Source organism: Hippoglossus hippoglossus, chromosome 17, assembly GCF_009819705.1.
Source record: "Hippoglossus hippoglossus isolate fHipHip1 chromosome 17, fHipHip1.pri, whole genome shotgun sequence".
Taxonomy (NCBI): Eukaryota; Metazoa; Chordata; class Actinopteri; order Pleuronectiformes; family Pleuronectidae; genus Hippoglossus; species Hippoglossus hippoglossus.
In genome coordinates, this window is record NC_047167.1 from 19367447 (window position 1) to 19389009 (window position 21563).

Consider the following 21563-nt stretch of genomic DNA (forward strand, 5'->3'; position numbering starts at 1 on the left):
TTGGGGAAACGGTTTTTTGAATAGCTGGAGAAAAAGTAATGTGGAAATCCTCATCCGACGACAGGGAGGTTGTCGATCAAAGCAAGCAAGGACGTGATCTAATGAATGAGGCTGTCACAGAAGCCGCTCACACAGGTCCTATTATACGACGCGATCAATCATTACTGCAGCTCAGTGGAAAATGAAATAGTGCATTTACAGAAAAGACTCTCATCAAATGAGTTCATGCAGCGGGCCAACTGGAGTGGTTAGAGAGGCTAATGTATCGTCTGATGTCTGTCAACGTGTCCTTGAACACGTCTCTGAACCCAAATGAAATTCAGTTTCTACTCGCAAGTACATTTACCTTAAATAACTGCACTTTACATCTATTATGGTTTTGCACCAATACAATTTACAGTGTGCCTCTCGTTCACCTGCACACACACAATCTCGCACACCCATGACAGTAGAGGGGAAATGATTCACTAGGGGGCCAGTGACCAATCACACCCCCAACTTAGTGATGAATATTACCATTTATAATTGGTGGATCACTTTTTATGCGTCCACACTGGAAACAGCTGTGACTGGAGGCAAATGATTTCAGGTTATCTGTATGTGTGTCCTGTTCTTCTCAGTAACGCCTTGATTTGAAAAAAAAATCTAGTTTGACATTATTTTGACTCAAAGATTAATTGGTTTTATTTTTGGGGTCAAAGATCACCCTAACATCCTTGACTCAAGAGTTCATATGCTAATGGAACTTAATAGAGGGGCTTCCTATCTGACTTTTATAAGGTGATGACACTCATATCCAAAAGGTCAGAGGTCAGAGGTCAACTTCACTGTGACATCATAATGTTGCAAAAAAACTGGAAACGAGAGGGAGGGCATGACCAACTACAAACTACAAACCTCCCGCTTGGTAGAGGCATAAAACCAGAAGATGGTGATTCTAGTCGGAGAATTGCTTTATATAAATATATTAAACGTGTGTAGATTGTGTTTATCTGTGATCAGTGGTGGACATAAGATATTTATAGGACCAGGGGTCTTAAAGGGGGCCAACATTTACACTGGGGGGGTCTGACTCAGACACCTGATTCAGTAAGATGCACATTCAAGTTATTCCTTGTTAACTGTTAGCTCTATATACCCCCCCACCAGTGGTGATTTGTTTTTATTGTGGTCTTGAGTTCTGTCTCTGAATTGAAATTCGATTATAATGGACAACACAGTCCATGAAGGACGCAGCCATGTTGGACAGTTATCTTCTTACTGTTACTTTGACAGAATTAATGAATACTGGGTAAAAGGGTGAAGTGAAAGTGGAGGAAACTGTGGGTTAAGAAAGAAACGGTGAAAGGTGAAAGAAAAAAATTGAGGATGACATAGGAAATGAGAGAAATAGCACATTAGCACTTATGGATTAGCTGCCTCTCATTCCCAGGCCCTGCTGCACCTTCCAGATGTGCAGCTCTGACCGTGCAGACGGCCGGCAGCGGTCATGTCTTAATTAACGAGCAGACATCGGATCAATAAGTGAGGAACGATGGAGAAGGAGACGTGAAAGGTGGGACAGCCTGCACGGTTCAAGGTTTTTATTTCCTGTTGATGTGGAATAACATTAGAAATCAATGTTAGCCGCCACACACACTCTCCACTCTCGACTCAGGAGAAGTGGAAAAAACACAATCCCCCTTTCTGCCTTTTCCTTACGTCTCTTTTTATCCTCAACTTTTCTATCATACACGATTTCTGCAGAGGGAGATTTGTCGCGGTATCTTTCAGTACAATGTGATTCTCAGCCTTGTAAAGCCCGTTTTTATAAACTTGTGTTATTATTAAGAGGAATCCATTCGGAGTCTTTTTATATTGTCTTGTGCAGCGTCTGAGGCTACACAGGATTTATCTGTGAGTGGAATTTTATTTACTTTTATTGGTGTGTGCACGGGCTCCCTCGAATTGCCTCAGACGCTTCAAGTTTGGGATTTCTCGCAACGACTTCCAAGAGTGTGCGGATAATGAGCGTCCTTCATTAAAGTTTTGTGTGCACTCAGTATAACACAGAAACTTCAGATTGCTTTTTATCATTTCTGAAATATAAATGTAAAAAAAGGCAGAATCAGTTCATTGTGAAGATTTCATTTGGCATTTATGCAGCGTGCGAGTATCCATTCAGAGCCCAGACTTTCATGAACATATCCCCGGGATACCTGACATTGCAGATATTCAGCTGTGTTGGTGTGTGAGAGGAAGTTTATCAGCGTTTATGGAGTATTCTCGGACAGGATGGCCATTCTGTGATAAGGCTTTCACATTTGGTCGTAGCCAGGAGGCTGCTCAGGCGGCTCGGGCTGGGGTGGGAGCTCCAATCAGTCCCCCCACCCATCTACATCATTCTCTTTCAAGTGAGTTACTTATCCACCTCTGGACAGAAATCGCATGTTTATTTTCTTTTCTTTCTCACTGCAAACTTTTGGTGGAAAATTGAATTTGAAGCCCGGGGGCAGGATGGAAAATTGGGCAAAATATCTTATTTCCCAGCCCCCCCACATCCAACCTTTTGCTACTCTTCCTAATAAATGGCAGAATAAGGAGACGCTGGTCTGTGCCGGGTGGCGGCTCTGGCAATTTTGGAACTCGATGCGTGTTTACAGTATGCGTGTGCATGTTGGGAGAGCGTGTCTGACTGCTCACCATGTTTCTCTGACCCTTATGACGAACATGTGATGAAAGACGACGTCAAATGTTTTTAGCTACTGTCAAAAACACTGGAGAGAAATGTGAGTTATTTAAAGAAACACTTGCTAATAAAGGAAACTTCAGAGATTAAACTGTAAAATCCACTTGTCATTAAACAGGGCCAAGCTAAATTTGGAACCACAGCCTGGCAATTCTGAATGTCTCCATGTTTCACTGATGTGTCCCCGATGATTACCATTTAATCAGCTGCAAATGCTCTTAATTACAAGATTAGTCTCATACCAATTAGCCAACATGCTAATGGTTCTAATCTGCCATTGAAGTCGACTGAATTCTAATTAGGGACTAACTGTTTCAATTCACCTAGGGGCCCATCTGATGGGTCATTACCAACCTAGTTATCCTCATATAAACCAACGGCAGTGAGCAGCACAGGTCCCATTCGGAGAGCAGCTGTAGAGGCTTTACGAGCGTCGCGTGGCCCATTTCCATGCGTCATGAAACGACAATGTTTCCATTCCCTGGAAATTGCAGAGGCATCCCGATGACTCACTGGAAGCATTATGCACTGCAAAATTGCGAGCTGTGTTAATGGCACATGCACCGGAAATCTTTATCTTACTGAAAACGAGGGCTTTAAAATTGGAAAAATGACAGAACCGTGACCTTGTGCCGCAAGTGGAGAGGGAGGAGAATCTAATATTCAAACAAGTCAGTTTCAATTTGCTCTTTTTATGAGCTCAAATGAGTATTTAAAGGGGGCTGTAGCGACAAACCCACAGAGATTTATCATTCAAATCTGCATTTCCCCTCAGCTCCATGAGCATTTGGTGAAAATTGAGGTATTCGAGCTACAAAGTCAGATTTTTCTCCCCTTGGGAGTTGGTAGAGACCAAACATGAGCTGAAAGAAAAGTGAAAATTGGCCTGAAAGAAAACAATGCTGGTTCTGCTGGATGTCTAATGGGATAAATGGTTGTTTTCTAACAAGTTACCCATGAGGAGTCCATAAAACTCAGTGTCTGACCATGTTTTGTGTCTTATACTTAGTGCAGGCTGCTACACACTTCGCACCTGGAAACGCCTCATTAAATCGACCTGTAGATTTCTAATCATTCATTTGTTCATGTTTAGTCTGCGGCAGTAAAATCATGCTGGTCATTTTATGGTGTTTTCTAAAACCAGACCAGCCGTATGAGAAAGAATAAGAAGAATAATCAAATACACAAAAAATAAGGTATGGGTGAATATCTTGTCACAGCAAAGGGAAGGTTGGTATATCCCTGGGGGGGTCAACCATATGCCACGGAAAAGCAGCAGTCTGTCATTTGTACTCATCACCTCAGCAGGTGATTCCACTGAGTTCTTCCTCTCCCCTCGAGGGGAAGCTAAACACTGTGTGGTGTCTTTGTTTGCAATACAAACACTGCAGACTGTTGGCTCTCCGCGGCACAAAGTTGGCCAATCCCGGCCTGTTCCATACTGATGCCGTGTGATATTTATTGTTCCTCAAATTCCGTCAATCTGTTTTTATTGTATGAATATCAATCGTGCTTTCGTCAACGTTAGAGGGAAGGAGGGAGATCGCTGTGTGCAGCCTCATCCCAGAGCTCCTGCTGTTTGAAGACGTATTTAAGGGGAACATTCACCTGGAGAAAGGCCAGTTTTAACAGCTCTGCAGTCAGTGAAAGAAGATGGAAGTGGGCCATTAAGATACTGGTGAACCATTAAGGAAATTGGAGAAACAAGATTCTTGCAGTTTCGTCCCATGAGTTGGCAATTTAAACATTTTGAAAACTTGAAAGCAGCAACAGAACATGAATAATTCTAATGGGTAAAGTAAAATGCTCTTACCTGCCCTGCACCTTGATGTCAGAGATGGCGTAGAAATATCTGGACAGGTTGTTCTCATCTATCATGGTGGCTCCACTGGCCGGCTTCAGCAGCTTAATCCTCAGATCGGTGATGGTGAAGAAGTCCCGGAGGTTCTTGGTGGTATCCAGTTGGCCGTACAGAGAGGCCATGTTGTGTAGTCGAGGGCCGGCGAACAGGGCAAAGCGGTCCTTGATTTCAAAGCGCACCGTCTTGTCGTTCTTCCACACGTAGCCTCTGGAGTAGTCCTCAGTGCAGATGATATCCAGCAGGGTGCGCTGGGTGAGATCACTCACTGTCTTGGGTTCCATGGTGAACGCGTCCAGGCAGTCGGTGGCGTAGAACTGGTACGGGGTCCAGGTCCGGCCGTAGTCGAGCGACTTTTCCAGGACCATCTGCTCCGGTCGGCCGGACTCAAAGGTCAGGACGATGTCATCCGTCAGCTCAACGGTCTTGTTCCATGACAGCGTGATGTTGACCTGCAGGGGCTTCGGGTATTTCTTCCAGGAGGTGGATTGCCAAAAGGTCGTGGGGTTGCGGCCCTCAAAGTCAAACATCAACTCAGGAGGGTGAGCCAGCTCCTCGGTGGTAGCGTCACATTCATTGTTGCACATGTAAGGGTTTTCCTATAGAAAAAGACACATATACATAGAGGTTAGTAAAACTGAGTAGTTCAAATGGTTCAACTTGGGGTCACTAGACAATATAACATAAAGATATTCATGATATTCCAGTGCATTGTGGTATTTTTATATTTAAAACCATAAAAAATAAATGACTTAAAATATTATGAACGATATATTTTTTGTTTTCCTTCTGTTTTTCATGTGACCAATGGATCAAGTTGACAATTATAATTCAAAAGTTCCTGTAACAAATCAAGAAATGTACTCGAGGTGATCCCAAGACAACCAAACAAATAACGGTAGAGTAATTATCCCTCAGAGCGAGGTCATTGTGTTAGGACATGATTTAAATGCATTTTGTGTGAAACTGCTTGAGTTTCTCGTTCCCCAGGTAACTGACGTGTAATTAACTCTAAAGAAAATGTGATTTGATCAGAAATCTGATCCAAATGGTGGCGATCAAGGCTCGGGTGGAAAATATATGAAATTTGAATGGAAACACTGAGTTTAAGCTGTTTTTGTAGTTTGAGAACAAGAAGTTAAACAACTGAAATGTGAAAAGGGTTAGTTAAATATTTAATTCTGAATTAAATATCTAAACTCTTGTTTGTCAATATACAAAGTCCCGCCCTCGCGATCCCAAACACGTAAGCATCTCTCGGGTCGGCTGTTTGTCTGTTTGGCCTTGAGAGGTTATTTACTTTTCCACCGCCTTGCTGACTCTCCTTCCTGTTGTGACTCCACCACTGCACTTTCTAAATTCAGGCCGATGTTCAAGCAACGTTGGCCCATGAGGCGGCAGAAGACAGTGACCCTCTCATTACGATGACACCGTGGATGCCATATTCTCGCTCAGCGCGTTCCGCTCTGCGCCGCCACCCAAATTGCCGGCGTAATTGATATTCCTGTGTGGTATTTCAGCTGAGATGGGAGTGGAATCCCGATGAGTGTTTCTTATGAAACACACAAAGGGACATGCATTTTTCATGGGCCCGTGTCTGCTCTGTACCATAGACACCCAATGAGTCTGGGTGTTTGTGTGAGCATGTTTGTGGGAGGGGAAAGAGGAGCTCTTGATGTGCTTGTGTTTGTTTGCGAGAGGGGTAGAGAGCTGTGAATGTGTTTGCCTGTGTGTGTGTGTGTGTGTGTGTGTGTGTGCGTGTGTGTGTGTGAGAGGGAGGGAGGGAGTGAATGGAAAAGAGAGACGGGGCTGAAACAGAGCCAGCGAGCGCTAAACACACTCCAATTGACATTCCTCTCACCTCTGCTCCAGGAACAATGAGGTTAAGTGCTGATGAGATTCAGATCAACTGTAAAGCGGTTCAATAATCAGCAATCATCCGACATTCTACACGCAAAATTATCCAAAGGTGAGAACTGGGCTATCTGCAACATTAGCCGCTCACATCTCCAGTATCGCGGCGCATTCGACCCAGACTGCCACTTTGTCGAGGGGAGATCTCTGGCAGGAATACTGATAAGCAGACGCCATTATAAAGAATAGCTGCTTTTTTTGCCTTTTCGAGTAGGGCTCCGACATTTTTACACATCCAAAGATATTTTTCCTCCATTTGATGCTTTTATCTCCCTCTCAGGGAGATGGATGTGTGACTTCCCTGTTTTTAGATACAGATCTCCGCAGTCCATTTTATTTCCTGTGGGGCCGCGATATGCTATCTGCAACCTGCTCCTCGGCCCGGAGCGATAACCGCGCGATGAGGTAGAACAAGACTGAGGGATTGTGGGTCACTAGGCCTGCTATGGCTTACTCAAAGGAGCGATGCATGATCCAATTAGGAGGGTAATAAGGGTTATGCCGCTAAGACAGAGCGAGAGAGAGAGAATAAGAGCGAGTGGGAGGGAGAGAGAATGCAAATGATGAGGCTGTTTTTTCTCGCTATGTCTTTTTTTAAAGGGAGATCTTAGTTGCAGTGCGCACACACTTACACACACACACACACACGCACAGCTTGGAAACAGAAACCCAGAGATGTGAGAGGGGGAGTTCAGGGGTAGTAGGGAGGATGGCGGCTGCCTCGGTTAAGCAACAGGGACACAAAATTGTACTTGTGTCAACTATTTAACAATGATGTGTGCTGGAGCTCGTTATATTCCCCTCTTGTGCTCGAACAGCCTTGGAGGTCTGCTCGGAGCTCAGGCCTTGACAGTGCACGGCGAGCGAGGGAGGGAGAGACGCCGCCTCCGTTCGAAAGGAGAGTGATTTCCCCCGTTGTCATGCAAGAGTGTGATCTTTGTTTCATTTGTTTTCACGGTTAGGTTCAGGGAGCAGCGGGGCGGCCGCCTCGCGCGTCTTCCAGAATGGGAGCCTTATTCTCCGACGATATAAAGAACTCCGACCGCCGCATCCGTGGCTAATGAGAAAAACAATTTCCCAGCCGAGCAGTGAGAGCAAACAGGAGCTTTGAGGAGAGAAATTTGCTTCATGCCCACAGCCTAAGAAGTGTTCAGAGACCAGTGGGAAGAAGTCATAAATTCAATCCATAATCATTCTCTTGGTGCCTGCCTCCAAATTCAAGCCTTCGGGGAACAGATCATTCTAACCGAGCAGCCCGCTCACATATGGGCGCCGGCTGGCTGACCCCTCCATCGTTAATAACACTCAATAATGCGAAGGCAGTTTTCCAATCGAACATTAACTGACATGTACGGTATTTACTCTCTCACAGCAAACCCCACCCCCCGCCATACTGGAATGCTTTCATACAGCCCGTCGGAGGTGAAATGATGGAGAAAGGTCAGGACCTTTCATCGGATTTCCTGCGGTGGTTATTTAACAACAAAAACAGAGCCTTATGAAGATCAATACCCTCTGTGGTCATTTAAGACCCAGGGCTTCAGTACGACACCGGGGGGAATCTATTGAAGAACAATAAGCCCTCTCAGCTTGATCCCTTACCTGTGATCATGGATGTGGGAGAGTGAAACGGTCAGCAGAGAATTCCAGAGAGACAAGAGTTCTGGACCAAAATTAGATATTGACCGATTAAAATATTTAACCTGCCCTACAAAAAATACTGCTGCCATGAAAGTATCAGTCCTAGGTTTTGTAAAGTTGTTTTGTACAAACCATAATTATAACATTTTAAAAATTGCAGAAAGAAAATTAGTTATGTTTGCTCAATTGTAGTATCGGAGTTTTGATATTCATACATTTACTGTGAACGCTTGTCTGATTTATCCCAGAATTAAAACACTAATTACATATTTACCTCCACTAGTTTTCAGGATCATGCAAAAATTACTCATTTTACTTATTTCTAGAGGGGTTGAGAATCATGTCCCTCCAAAGAACCCATACAATCTTGGTGTGGATCCAAATCCGGGGGTGTATCCAACATTTTTCTCATTCTTTAACATTGCAAAATCATTTTTTTCGCAATAACATTGATAAGATAAAGCTAGAAACATAGAAACTGAGCAATGTTGGCGTTTCCCAGGCAATGAGGGTCTAAAGACTGGTGAGCTGCACTGTGGGAGTTGTGGGATTCAGCTGTTTGGGACCTTGTCCCACACTCAGGGCTAAAAGTCAGGATTTCCCAGCCTCTATTTTGAAAATCTTTTGGAGAATCTGTCTCAAACAAAATCCCCCACTTTGTGCAAGAGGAATACGAAATCATTGAATTAGCATTAAAAAAATTAATATATAATATATACTTGAACAGCGCTCAAGGCCCAACAGTCCCCTTAAATTCAAGTTGCAACTAATTGCACCCACTCATAGATGTCAGTCCCAAGAATGTCTGATTTTATTTCCATTACTTTCTTCCAATGTTAAAGAAAGGTTGTGGATCCACTCGTTTTCTGGATGAAAATGTAAAAGTCCTCCCTTGGATCATGTCCCATTCTTCCACTAAGGAAACGCATTCTGCAGTAACAGGGGATAAAAACTTAAACCTAAGGCAATAAGATTGTCAATACAAGTTACGTGTTATTTCATACTCATTATAGAAAACTGTTACGTGCAAGTCGTTCCAGTGCTAAGCAAGTGTAACCTTGACAATCTCTTATTGGTATTGCTGACATGGCTTTTGCCACCATGGCTGCCGCGTAACCAAGCCCAGCCGGTTTCTATCAATGCTATATGATCCGTCCGGGGGCACTGGCTTAGTGCAGGAGGCCCGAGCAGCAAGTCTGTGGCTGGTCGCAGCTAATGATGTCCTGATCTCTGCAGCCTATAAGGTCAATCCAATATCAGGGTGTCGTACTCAGTAGGAGAGCAAGAGAACAAGGACGACAGAGACGGAGCGAGAGAGAGCGAGAGAGAGAGAGAGACTTGAGCTGGGAATGTGAATCCAAATGTCATTCAGCGGAATATAAAGCAATCTGGACACCCGGCTCTTCACATCATCACAAAGGCTCCGGGGATATTTATATGTAAATTGATGGTTTTGTTCAATAGTTCATAGAGTTTCAGTTATAGGAATCAATGAGCCATGAAGAAAACACGCAGCTCAACACAGAATGTATGGATGTGGACAACAGTTGAATAAATAAAATCCTTGAAGAATATCGACATAAAAAGACATAAAAGACGCAGTAATAATAAATATTTTCTCTCCTAAATGGGCTGCACTGACAACACCATCATAGCAAATGTGGAAACACACACAATCCATCCATGCAAACACTAAACAGCCACCTACACACACCTACACACACACGATGGTGCGAGGCAGGTGTTTATATGACTGACATATGGCCTGTGAGATTGACTGAGCACAACCCACTGTTGATGTGCCTTTTGACACAGGAGGTGGCTCGGCAGATAAATTCTCAGGCCAATGACAGCTGCTGTTGAAGGATGGGAGCAGGCAAAACCGACCAATCAGTCCAGCTGACAGATTTCTGGACTTGAGCTCAGATCACAGACGATCCTGCACCGGCCACCTTTTTTTTAATTCGAGCTAGTTATCGTTAAACGGCAAAAACGTAATCTGGTCGCAATCACGTTTCCTTCCAAAGATGTCAAAGTTTAGTTGTGTGTGTGTGTGTGTGTGTATAAATGTAAATTCTAGGAGACGAGGCTGTTTTGAGACATCTTCGCTTGGTAAATGTTTTCTAAATTAATTTGGCTCGACTTGAATGATGGTCCCCTTTTCAAGAAAAATAAGAAATATGGTGCCATCAGTCACCAAACAGTCCTGGGAGAAACTTACGAGGTTTATTTTTGGGCGTAAACAGAGCGTATAAATAAAATCATAAATCCAACAGATCAGTCTGAAGACTAGACACTGGAAGGGCATAACAATGATATTTACAAAACACAGTCTGTCAGTTAGTTGCTGCAATTATAGTATTTAATAATTCAAACTGCGGGACGGTAAGATAATCACTCATTTAGTTGTGATTAGTGTTTCTTTCTTATTATTTGCCATAGTTTACACCAAACTTCCCAACTGAGATAAATGCAGCACATGCAAACATGCAATAAATACTTATTATAGATGGATGAGTTGTTATAATGAAGATGAATACAATCACCCAAGCAACCATCATCTTGACAGTTTCTGCAAATACAGAACTTTATACCTTTTATTCGCCATTGTATTGATTTTATTTGAATTAGTTTTTACCTATGGAGAGTATGTTTTCATCACCATCTGTCTGTTTGTGAACAAGATTATGCAAAAACTACTTGATAGATCACAGTGGAACTTGGTGGACGGATTAAGGATGGGTCCGGGAAGAATCCATTAAATTTTGGTACAGATCCGGTGTCAGGGGATCCAATTTTGGTTTTCTATTTATTTAGAAAACTAAATAATAAATGGTAATAGTAGTTTGTTGATTTCTCAGGGAATCATTTATAGAGATTATGAAAATTATCCAGTATGTTCAGGGGAGTGATATTTATGAGTGTGTGTGTGATTTGATGCAAATCAAAATCCAGATCTGTTGGGCCTTGGTGGAGGTTTTCTAATTTAAATTCAACTTTCAGGAAATATGATTTTTAATTAATAAGAATATTGTCTTTGAAGGATAATCCCAGTTTGGTTTGTCACTGGTTTTACAATGGGTAATAATTTCATCGCTGTTCTTACCAGACTTTATTCTGAGCGCTAAGAAAACATTGATTAACAAAGTTGGAGAGGGGAAAAAAACCAATAGGGGCCGGGACAAGGACAAAGACAAAGGTTTGTCCAGAAGATCCGAACCATGTTAATCCCTTGATGTTAAAGACCTCAAGTAATTTCACAAAGTCAAAGTTGGTCTATTTATTATAATAGAGTGTTCAGGTAATTCTATTAACCTCCGTTTTCTCTTTTAAAGAAGTTTAGTTAAACTCACATAATCATTTCACTTCTTTGTCCTTTGTACTTTGTTAAGTGCTACATTATTATTACTGTTACGTGTACTTTGCATTTTGGGTGAAGCTCCAATGTTAAACACACAGCAATATAACATTTTTGAGTCTGTGACCTGTGTGTACTTTGCTGGTTTTATGCTGAGCCCTCAGTAGCCTCCTCGCTGTGGAGCCTCTGTGGATGTGAGAGAAATCTCTCCCACTGGAACTGAGGTGTTGCTGGATTAATCAGCCCATCATCCTGCTCGGCCTTGCACCTTCTTACCTGCCACATGGCACCTGCAGACCTGTCGCTGGCCCAAACCCCCCGCTATCACACCTCCGGATGGCTACGCTCATTCACGGCGCGAACCGGAGGAGGAGGAGGAGGAGGAATTCGACAAATGACAGCTAGGTGATATCACTTGGCTGTGATGCAGTGTTCGGGGAGTTAATCCCTGACATCCAAAATGAGGATGATCCGAGCTGAAGCACCACTTGACCAAATCACAAGATGCCCATCACGGCGCACAATAAAATTCCCAACTTTCAGTCGGTGTGGAGGGCAAGCTCTCTCTCCGCCCTGCTCTCACATGATACCTTGATAAAACCGAGGATGATACGTTTGTGGTGATACACAGGCGACAGGCCCAAAAGGATGATATCAAAGGAGATCTGGGTCTGAGTTTTGAAGGAGGGAATGGTCAAGTGTATAGTGAACGCAGAGGCTGGCTGTCGATCCTTTCAGCTCCGTATAAACCCTGACGGAGGAGACAGCTGAGATGAGCCATGGTGAGATATTGGGAGAGTCAGAGCTTTGGCAGAAACTCGATAGAGCTTTAATAACCTGCAGTCGGGGCCAGAGTGGCTCACAACAGAGCCGGGCTTTTCATTCTCCTGACCTTCAAAGGAATGAAGGACGGTGGGATTGCACGTCTGACCTGTGAGTGCTCCATCATATCCTCAGGTTGGGGGGGGGGTTATGAATGTCACAGATCTGATAACAGATAATGGCAATTCAATATCAAGAAAAACCTTCGTACATGATACCCTGATGATCTCCTTTTTAAAAAACCTATTATCTGTGGTTTTAATCCATTTATAAATCCCATGTACTCTCATTCCAGGTTACCACAGGCTTATATTCATTTCTGTACATTTACTCAAATGTGCTTGAGTAAAGTAATCCAGAGATTGCTCCCCTGGGGGTCCCAAGATAATTTCAAGGGGTGTTAAGATGACTCATGAAATAATAAAAAGAAATGAAATGTATTTCATTTCAACTGGCTGCAGCTCTTCTTCTTCGGCGCTCCAGAGTTGCAAATTGCACAGAAGTGGACACAAACAGTCGCTGCTTAGAATGAAATAAAGGGAATTAATAATTTGTAGTTAAAGAGATGAAACTTCCACAGACATGAGCGTGTTCCTTTGAGCGGAATGCACGAGTCTGAACTCGGCAAACGAAATGAGAGACGGTTGCATCGGGTGGTCGAGTAAACAGCGCGGCGGCCGGGTGCAGGGGTGACGGCTGTAGCCCGCTATTGACCCAGATGTCTGATCAAAACAAAAACACAAACTTCTCCCGGCGCTCGTGTTTTTCGATTTGCCACATGCCAAGCACTCCGCCCTTTGGAACGCGGCCCTCGCCAAAGCAGTCCCTTTGAGGACTGCGGCGCAGCCAGTCTGGCCTTTTGAAGTGCGCCGCTTGGCAAATCAACCACGCGGCGATTCCAGGGCCGCAGCCTTGCTTGGGATTCACGGGGCGTCGGCAGACGAGGGGAAACACACTCCACATTAATTAACACCTGGCCTCATTATCTGTCCCATGTGGCAGAATCCCACTGGGGGAAAGTTTAATACTGCCTTGTGATCACTGGGCACGCTGGTGAGGGGAGAGGTGCAGATTTAATTTGTTGTGGGAATTTGTGTGTGTATAGATGTGATTTTTCTACATGCGTATTTATTTTTTGTGTGTTTTTATCCTTATTTGTTTATGCCTGTATATTATCTGTCTGTGTGTGTGTGTGTGTGTGTATGTGTGAGAGAGAGACAGAGAAAGCGCTTGGCTGTGTCAGGGATTAGATTCCCTCTGATGTCAGGATTCAATAAAACGCTTTAACATTGCTATAATGAGAGGATGTTTAATTCTCACCTCTCTCTTCTCGCACTCTGTATTCCAAAGCAGCCGCTGGATAAAACACCGCCTGCCTGTGTGGCAAAAATTGATATAGCTCTTCTCGAGATACGTTACACGGAATGCGTACACAGGCAGATAGCTGTGTGTACAACAAACACATCAGATGAAGTTACAGGCAACTGTTTTGATCCTGTTGTCTGTACAGATACTGTAGAGCAAGACACTAACAGTGCCTGGGTTATAGGTTTGATTCCCACTGGTTAAATTAATTCATGAGGTGGTTTCACCTGTCACCTGATTATAAAACGTACAAAGGCTACTTACACAGTACTTAGGTTCATCGTGTTATGTGTTTATGTCATATGCATAATGAATGTGAGGTACTTTACATGTTAAATAAACAATAAATATACTTACATATATTAAGGGATGCTAAACCAGCCATAATCACGAGAAAATACTATAGAACTATAAGAAGTTCACGGGTTATTTATCCTTTAAACATATGTTTAAATGTAAAGTAAATGTAAAGCTGATATGATAACCTCCATTTGGGACTCTCTCTCTCTCTCTCTTTTCTCTTCCTCCTCAACACTAAAAGCAACAGTTCAACATTTTTATAAAATATGCTTTTCTAAAATCACATTGGTGGAAATATCGTGTCTGTGCATTAATCACGGAGCTGAAGCCAGGAGGCAATTAGCTTAGCTTAGCATTAAGATTCGAAGCGGAGTGATACAAATAGCTAAGCTCTTTTCCGAATTAAACTAAAAAGCCTTTTCAACACTTCTAAACACTAACATTGTTATTGGATTCCTACACACAGACATGTGAAAATTACATTGTGTGGATTGGGTTTAGCTAACTACTATAATTTTTGTTTGAAAACCATCATTTCCGACACCTTTTTTTGTCTTCACACCAAAACTAAGTACAATATTATTTCATCTCCATGAGAAACCGTGGTGATTCCAATGAAATGAAGGGATTTTGTCCTGAACTGTTATAAATGTAGTTGTGAACCACTAGATGCATCTGAACTTGGACTGTTGTTTGTCATTTGCCACCACAGGCCTCACAATTTGTTGCATGAAGTCGGATTGTTTGCACAAATCCAATTTCTAACTCATCAACTCCGTTTCACTCCTATTGATCCACATAGTTTGGAACAATTTAAAACGGAATGAGAATGAAATGTTACTCCACAATGTCTCCACCCCGACAATACAGCAATTAAACTATGCCAAAATCATTGCGTTATTGATTTTGACTTTTGCTGGTTTTATATAATCAGCTTTAAAAAAAATTAAAATCTGCCGCTGAGGGATTCGCAGTGTTCCAGGGACACAGGCGCAGGGCTCAGCCTCCAACAATGAGATGCAGGGGTCATCGCAGAGAAAGTGATAGAAAGTGGGATGAAATTGAGACAGTGAGGGAAAGAATGAGACGGAGCCAGAGTGAAATTGCTGCATTGTTCATCAGTGTGTTGGCTCATAGCGCGTCAACTCCTCCTCCTCCATCCTTTTTCATTCTGCATAGTTATTAGAGGCTTTTATTAATTCGAAATGCCAAAGTGAGGAATAAAGCATTACTGAAATGTCACCCTTTCACTGAGCCTGATAAAATCGTACCATCCACTTTTGGACACATGGCTTTCTATCCCCTCTGTACTTTCATCCCTTCCTCTCTACAGCGCAGCCTCTTTCACTCTTTCTCAGAGATCGATGTGGCCTGACAACATGATGGCTGGGTTTCCTAAGGGGAGGTGGGTCGCAGCAGTTGCCTGTCATCTCGCCACCATTTCTCTATTTCAAGTCCCTTTGATGTGGTTCTGTACTGGTTCTGAATTTCCAGATAACACATTGCAAAGTTAATGTGCTTAAATAAAAACACCTTGAATTAATAGTTGAGCATTTTGGGAATTTGTTTACTTCACTTTAGCCTAGCAATAAAAACAGGTCTTTAGCCTAGCTTAGCATTGTTCTTATGAAGGCTAAATTATTGGATTGATACATAGTGAGAGTTAAATGAAAAGATAACATGTCTCTGTAGCCCCAACAGTTAGTTACCTTAGATTAGCGTATGGTACACGGGTAGAAACGCTAGCTAGCTGTTGAGAGATAAATTAAAGTCCATACTCGAGAGATAAGTAATAAGCAATTTATTGTTAGTTTTGTTTTGTTGAAAGATTAAATAAACACAATATATCTTATTGTAGTGACATGTGATGCTAGTGGGCAGATAGAGCCAGGCTAGCTGTTCCCCTCTGCTTTCAGTCTTTATGCTAAGCTAATTGCCTCAAGGTTCTGGCTCCAGAGAATCTAATAGCTTCAAATTTAAACTCTAAACTCAGAAATCTAAATTTTCTTTTTTTGTTTAGTTAAAACAATCATGTATGTGACCACTTTATTAGAGTTGATAGGTGTATTTAAAAAGAGCCATGCTAGCTGCTACCAGTCATTATATTAAAATAAGGTAACAGTGTTTTGATTGTAGCTCTGTATTTAACCTAAAGACACGATTATTATAGCAATTTTCTCAAATGACTCTGGGGAAGAAAGCAATTTATCATATTTAATGACAACATTTAGGATCATAATTGCTGATATGCTCCGACGAACCAAAATGAATGAATCATTTCTCTTGGCCAACTCGATGTCAATACACAGAAATCTACAATATTCTAATTGCGTGACATTCAGGAAGAGATTATCTGCTGTGTTATGTTAAACATATGAAAAGGTGGCTGCATTTGAAACGTTCCCACCGACAGACTTTTAAGGTCAAATCTGTCGTCTCCCACGAGGCTACTGCTCGATTGCCTGACACTCCTCAGTCTCGCCAGAGTGTCTTGAGGGAGGGGAAGTCCTTCACACCCACATGTACTCCCCTGCTCGAGAAGAAAGAACAAATAAAATGTTTGGCAGACGGGTGAGCCAAGTCAAGTTATTTGGGCAGCAACAGAGAGCCCGCCTGCCAAACAGCTTCTGAGTAATTCAATTACCGTATCTTTTACAAGAATCCCATTCAGCTTGTCAAGCATAAAAGGGAGGCTGAATGGGCGTTGGAGCACTGAAGGTAGTGAGAGCGAAAATAATTCAATTTAGTGGGAAGGAATTCCTTTTATTTTTTTAAATTACAGTGTGAACAGATACCCTCTAATTTATTTATTGAAGCCGAGACAGATATGGCAACAGGAGGCACTGAGGGGGGATTCATCAAAGTATAACCGGGAAAGGTACGTGACACAGCAATGTCGTCACCATGTAAGTATTGAAAGCTGTGACACTTTCTCTACTGTCTCTAACTCCTGTCTCAATGGTATTGACAGGCACCGCACACACCGACATAAATAGTTTCATGTGTAGTGAGGTGTAAGACAAACACAGTGACTCACCGATGAACGCTCATGTTTGTATCACGCCTCTGCCAGTGATGTGGCAAAAATGGGTTTGTGCGTAAATCTGCAGCAAATTAGTTAAAAGTGGCTCGTCAACGAGAAGAGGGGAAGCTAAATGAGGTAAGAGGATTTCCCTCGAGTCTTTCCAAAATACCATCTTATTTCTAGCTTTTCGGGTCCTCGAGCACGATCCAGTAAATGCTAATGAGAATTATCTCTGTCACCGTGCTTTGAAATTCAAACCTAAAGGGAACAAAAATAAGATTTAGTATCTTATGTAAAGTGAGTTGACGGATTTGAAATAGAGATGAGAAGCAGAGATGTGGTCGAGTCACTTTGCTTTTTTCACACGTAAACTTGGAGCAGGCTTAGTTCAACTTTTTGTCTAAAAATACATATGTCCTACTTACGTGTAGAGTGTGTAGATTTGATCTATATGTTAATAATATATTCTATCACATACCTTTTTATAGTTTATAATATTTTTCCTCAATTTGGAGAAAAGTAATCACATTTGGTTGGTAAATTAATCAAACTGCTCTCCTATGATCTGCAAAACGACATAAACAAGGACAACTGGTTAACAAAAACCTTAATTTAGCTCCATTGAACTCGATGCTTCAGGTAAAATATGTTCACTGTGTATTTGTTACTTTTTTTCAACTTCAAGAGCTCCTTTCCCGCTGAGACAGAAACACCTTGGTCTAAAGGCAACATTGAATAAATGCACTTATTTTAACTGCAATCCATTCAAAGGTTGTCAAAATAAAGACTGAAAGAAAATATTCAACCAACTAGTGGCACTACAGGGAAAGTCAAGTCATTAGAAACTATCCCCAGAGGACCATGAATATCTGTTTTACATCTGTATAACTGTTGAGCTATTTATTTCCAAACCACAGTAGCAACATTATTGTGGTGCTACCCACATCTGCAGGGTTCATCCTCTGGGGACCATAAACATCAGTACACATTTGCATTAAAATAAACAAATGATTATCCAAACTAATTCTGCCCACATTTTCCAGCAGTATGAAGTTGAGTCAGATGCATCACGGCTCGAGAAAAGCAAACTTACAAAGGATAAAAAAACAAAAAACAAAGGCACCAGAGCACAGTGATTAATTTGTTGCTTTTGATGTTGAAAAAAGACAATTTCAAAACAATTGTGTCTTCATCTGAGTCGAAATGAAGAAATAAACAAGGCAGGAACATAAATAGTCGACGAAGAGCAGGTGTTTTTGTCATTGAGAAATCGGCTGAACTGGTTTTTAGATTTATTGGATAATGAATCAAAAGATGTTGAGATTTTTTTTTAGTCTGGAACAAAGTGGTGGGAACAATCATGACTAAAAGCCTAATCTTAAATACTTCATAAAAAGCTGAATGGAAAACCCTGCGTAGCCCAGATGTCCTGAGAACCATGAAATACGTGATTTATGACTGGAAGGATTTACACAAGACGTGAAAAATAAAAACACTGTGGGTTGTAACGTCGTGTGAACATGTGCTAATTATTACGCCACCTCTTCTAATAGTTCTGTCAAATCTACTCCATGCGTTGTTTGAATTAAATCTGCCTTGACCCCGGCTGTGTTAAGTGTTCACTTTCACTAATATCAAGGTTTGACAGTCTGCCATGCAAAGCAGTTTGTAGACTGAAATAGAACTGTTTATAAAGCAATTTGTATTTCAATGCAGATAATAGGGAACTAAAACGGTTAAGGGAATATATGTGGATTTCCAACAACATTTGCATTAGTACAAGACATCTTGACATTCTTGTAATGTTAAGATTATGGGCAACAAAAAGGAAAAAACTGCAATTATTATGATTTCTGCTGAGAAAGCACTAGTCCTGCATATACCTACGTGAAAATATCCCCAAACTGGATTTTCAAGTATTATACCTTCTTTGGGGAGAAATTCCAAAAAGAATAAGGCACTTATGCAAATAGTTATGCACTCCATTTCAGACAGCAAACATGCATTCAAATGTTAAGCTGTCCAGAAAGACTTCTGTCTAGTCGAACCACAAAGCCCATCACTTTCTTTTTATACCCCCATGCATAATTCATGTCTTTGTATTTACAACTCTCTAAGAATTAACCTGTCACAGATCCCGGGGAATAATGCAGACATACGCATCTCTATCAGTCAAGTGCTCACCTCGCATGGAGCGCCCAACCTCCCCGTGTTCAAACAAGCCACGGAGATTATGCATCATCAGTTGACAGAAAACAAAGGACGGAGAAAATTAAAAAGCCACGAAGCAAAAGAGGTGGCAGGCGAGTGAAAGAATAAATGATGACTCCCCCCCCCCCCCCTCCCCCTCTCCTGGAGTCAGGGGACATGTTGCATGTCATCTCGGTGTCTTAGTACGCAGTGGTGCGGTGATGATGTGCTGGGCAGGGCCAGTTCAGAACAGAGTCAAGGGCACCGGGGTGACAGGAAGCTAAACGCTCCAACTGTTCCCTGTCTCCAAACAAATATATGGATGAGTGGATCCTTCCCACCCCCCCAAGAAAGAAAGGTACAGAGATCAAAGAGGGGCAATGGCAGTTTCAGTTTGACCTCTGAACTGCCTGGATGTCTCAGCGACTACAAACTGACACTGTGTTCATGATACTGATACTCAAACTGGCAAAGATAAGGGCTGTGTAAGGAATCAATTCCTCTTAACTAGACTAGCACTATATAATACATATAGTAAGCATTTTATGTTGAGTCTTAACATTGTGGTTGTGAAATTTATTGACTAGATAGTGTAAAAAAAACAACAGAAACCTATACTTTCTACTGACAATCCCAAATGAAGTGTCATTTCAGGCTGTGGTTGTGAAAAATTGTCGGAGCTACCACTGCAGAATACGACAACTCGATGTCAGAGACCTCAATTTACTGCTTCCTACAGAGTAAACCACAGTGTGTATTATACCAGGAGTACAACACAAAGAGTAGATCAATCCTCAATTTAAGTCTCATCAGGTCAACTCACTCAACCCTGATATTATCTTCCAATGCAACTATTCTAGGACCAAGAATTAGCATTTGTATCAATATAACAAGTCCAATTTTTCTGCAAACTTCTTACTGTCTAAGTATTGTCCCTCCCATTCTGCTTTAATTAATTAGCAGGTTTTTTATTCTTTGTTCGAGCGACTTGAAACACTTGAAGCGTAAACCTGCGTAATAGCAACTATTAGAGAAACTAGCTTTGACAAATTATCACCCCGTAGGCAAACACATTAGCGATTAGTTGCCGATTTGCACATTCAGCAGATAGAGAGCACTTTTAGCACTTAGCTGGAGTCAGGTTTGATATTTTCTCTCCTGTTTTAGCTCTGGTTTAGTCTCCTCCAGCTCCTGAGAAGAAATAACTGGGCTCTGTTGTTTGCTTAAGGAGTTCTGTTTCTTAGTTGTATCCTTAATTTATCCATTGGTGATAGCTTAATTGCGTTGATTCATTGAGTTCCTTCTGCAACTAACAAAAAAGATTTGTTAAAGTCGTGAGAGTGAACAAAAATCCACAAGTCATGTAAAGGCAAATTTATACTCAACGTTCGATACGGTTGAAATTCAAACAATGTCTGAACTATTTGAAGAAACTTTGCGTGTTGGTAAGTTTGACGACAGGCGTTAACAACACATTTCCTAAGAGGTACATAACCACAACCTCCTCCACTGTCGCCATGTTTGTTGTTGTTGTCAGAAACCGTTTGCCGATGTGCTGCCCTCTAGTGGATCTATTGCTTAACAACCATGCCAACATAAAGGAAGCATTGGATGTTTGTGGGCATTGACGGTCACATCGTTTGAAACAAAGGTATTTCTTAACGTAGAAGCTTAAGCCTTCAGTCAAACAACAAAATATTCCTTGTCCCTTCTCTATAACAACCCACCACAGTGCTTTCTGATCTGAAACTGCTTTCGGGTACAATGACATGAACAGTTGAACATTTGAGAACTCAAAACCAACTTGAATCACAATAAAATCAATTAAATGCGTTTTCAGCTGTTTCAGCACTAAACTGCAACCTCGGGGCACAAACTTCCAGACCGGAAAGGAAATGTGCCAGTGAATTTAATTCAGGTAGTAATTATGTTTCCTCGAACATTTAAGAAGCCAAGCAGGTATAGCTCTCGAGCACATTCTGTGGGAGACAGAGTCGTCTCAATTGCCATTCTGTCGACTCGCTTTTTATGTCCATGACCTCACAGCCACTGCAGCAAAGGTTACTTCCCTTTCTCTGAAGTCGATTATCTAGTTCTCTTTCTAAAGTCCATTACATCAGTTCTTGTGGGCATGTAAGGCACAGATTGAAAGTTCACAATGGCTTCCGTCATTGCCGGCACAGATAAGTCTGCCGCATTGACTGTCAATAACATGGCAGTCTCGGAGCAGCTTAGTGGGAGCTCTCGTCTTGTCTTTCCCCTCTAAGCCTCAGAGGGGGCCGTGTGGTGAACTGGCAGCCACAACTGCTTTCATCCATTCTGTGAGAACTGAGTAAAGTTCAGTGGCGTTACAAGCCTCTTC

General features: G+C 42.0%; 1 protein-coding gene across 4 annotated transcripts in view; it reads right to left on the minus strand.

The window, feature by feature from the left end:
* LOC117778352 (netrin-G1-like) overlaps positions 1-21563 on the minus strand; it is a 59773-nt gene that overhangs the window by 27322 nt on the left and 10888 nt on the right. For 3 of the 4 annotated variants that reach the window (XM_034613857.1, XM_034613856.1, XM_034613858.1), the window contains exon 3: positions 4542-5185. In XM_034613857.1, coding sequence (XP_034469748.1) covers positions 4542-5185 — 644 coding nt within the window. Of the gene's footprint in view, positions 1-4541; positions 5186-5886; positions 6134-21563 lie in introns of those variants that run through there. The other variant, XM_034613859.1, reaches the window with a different exon arrangement.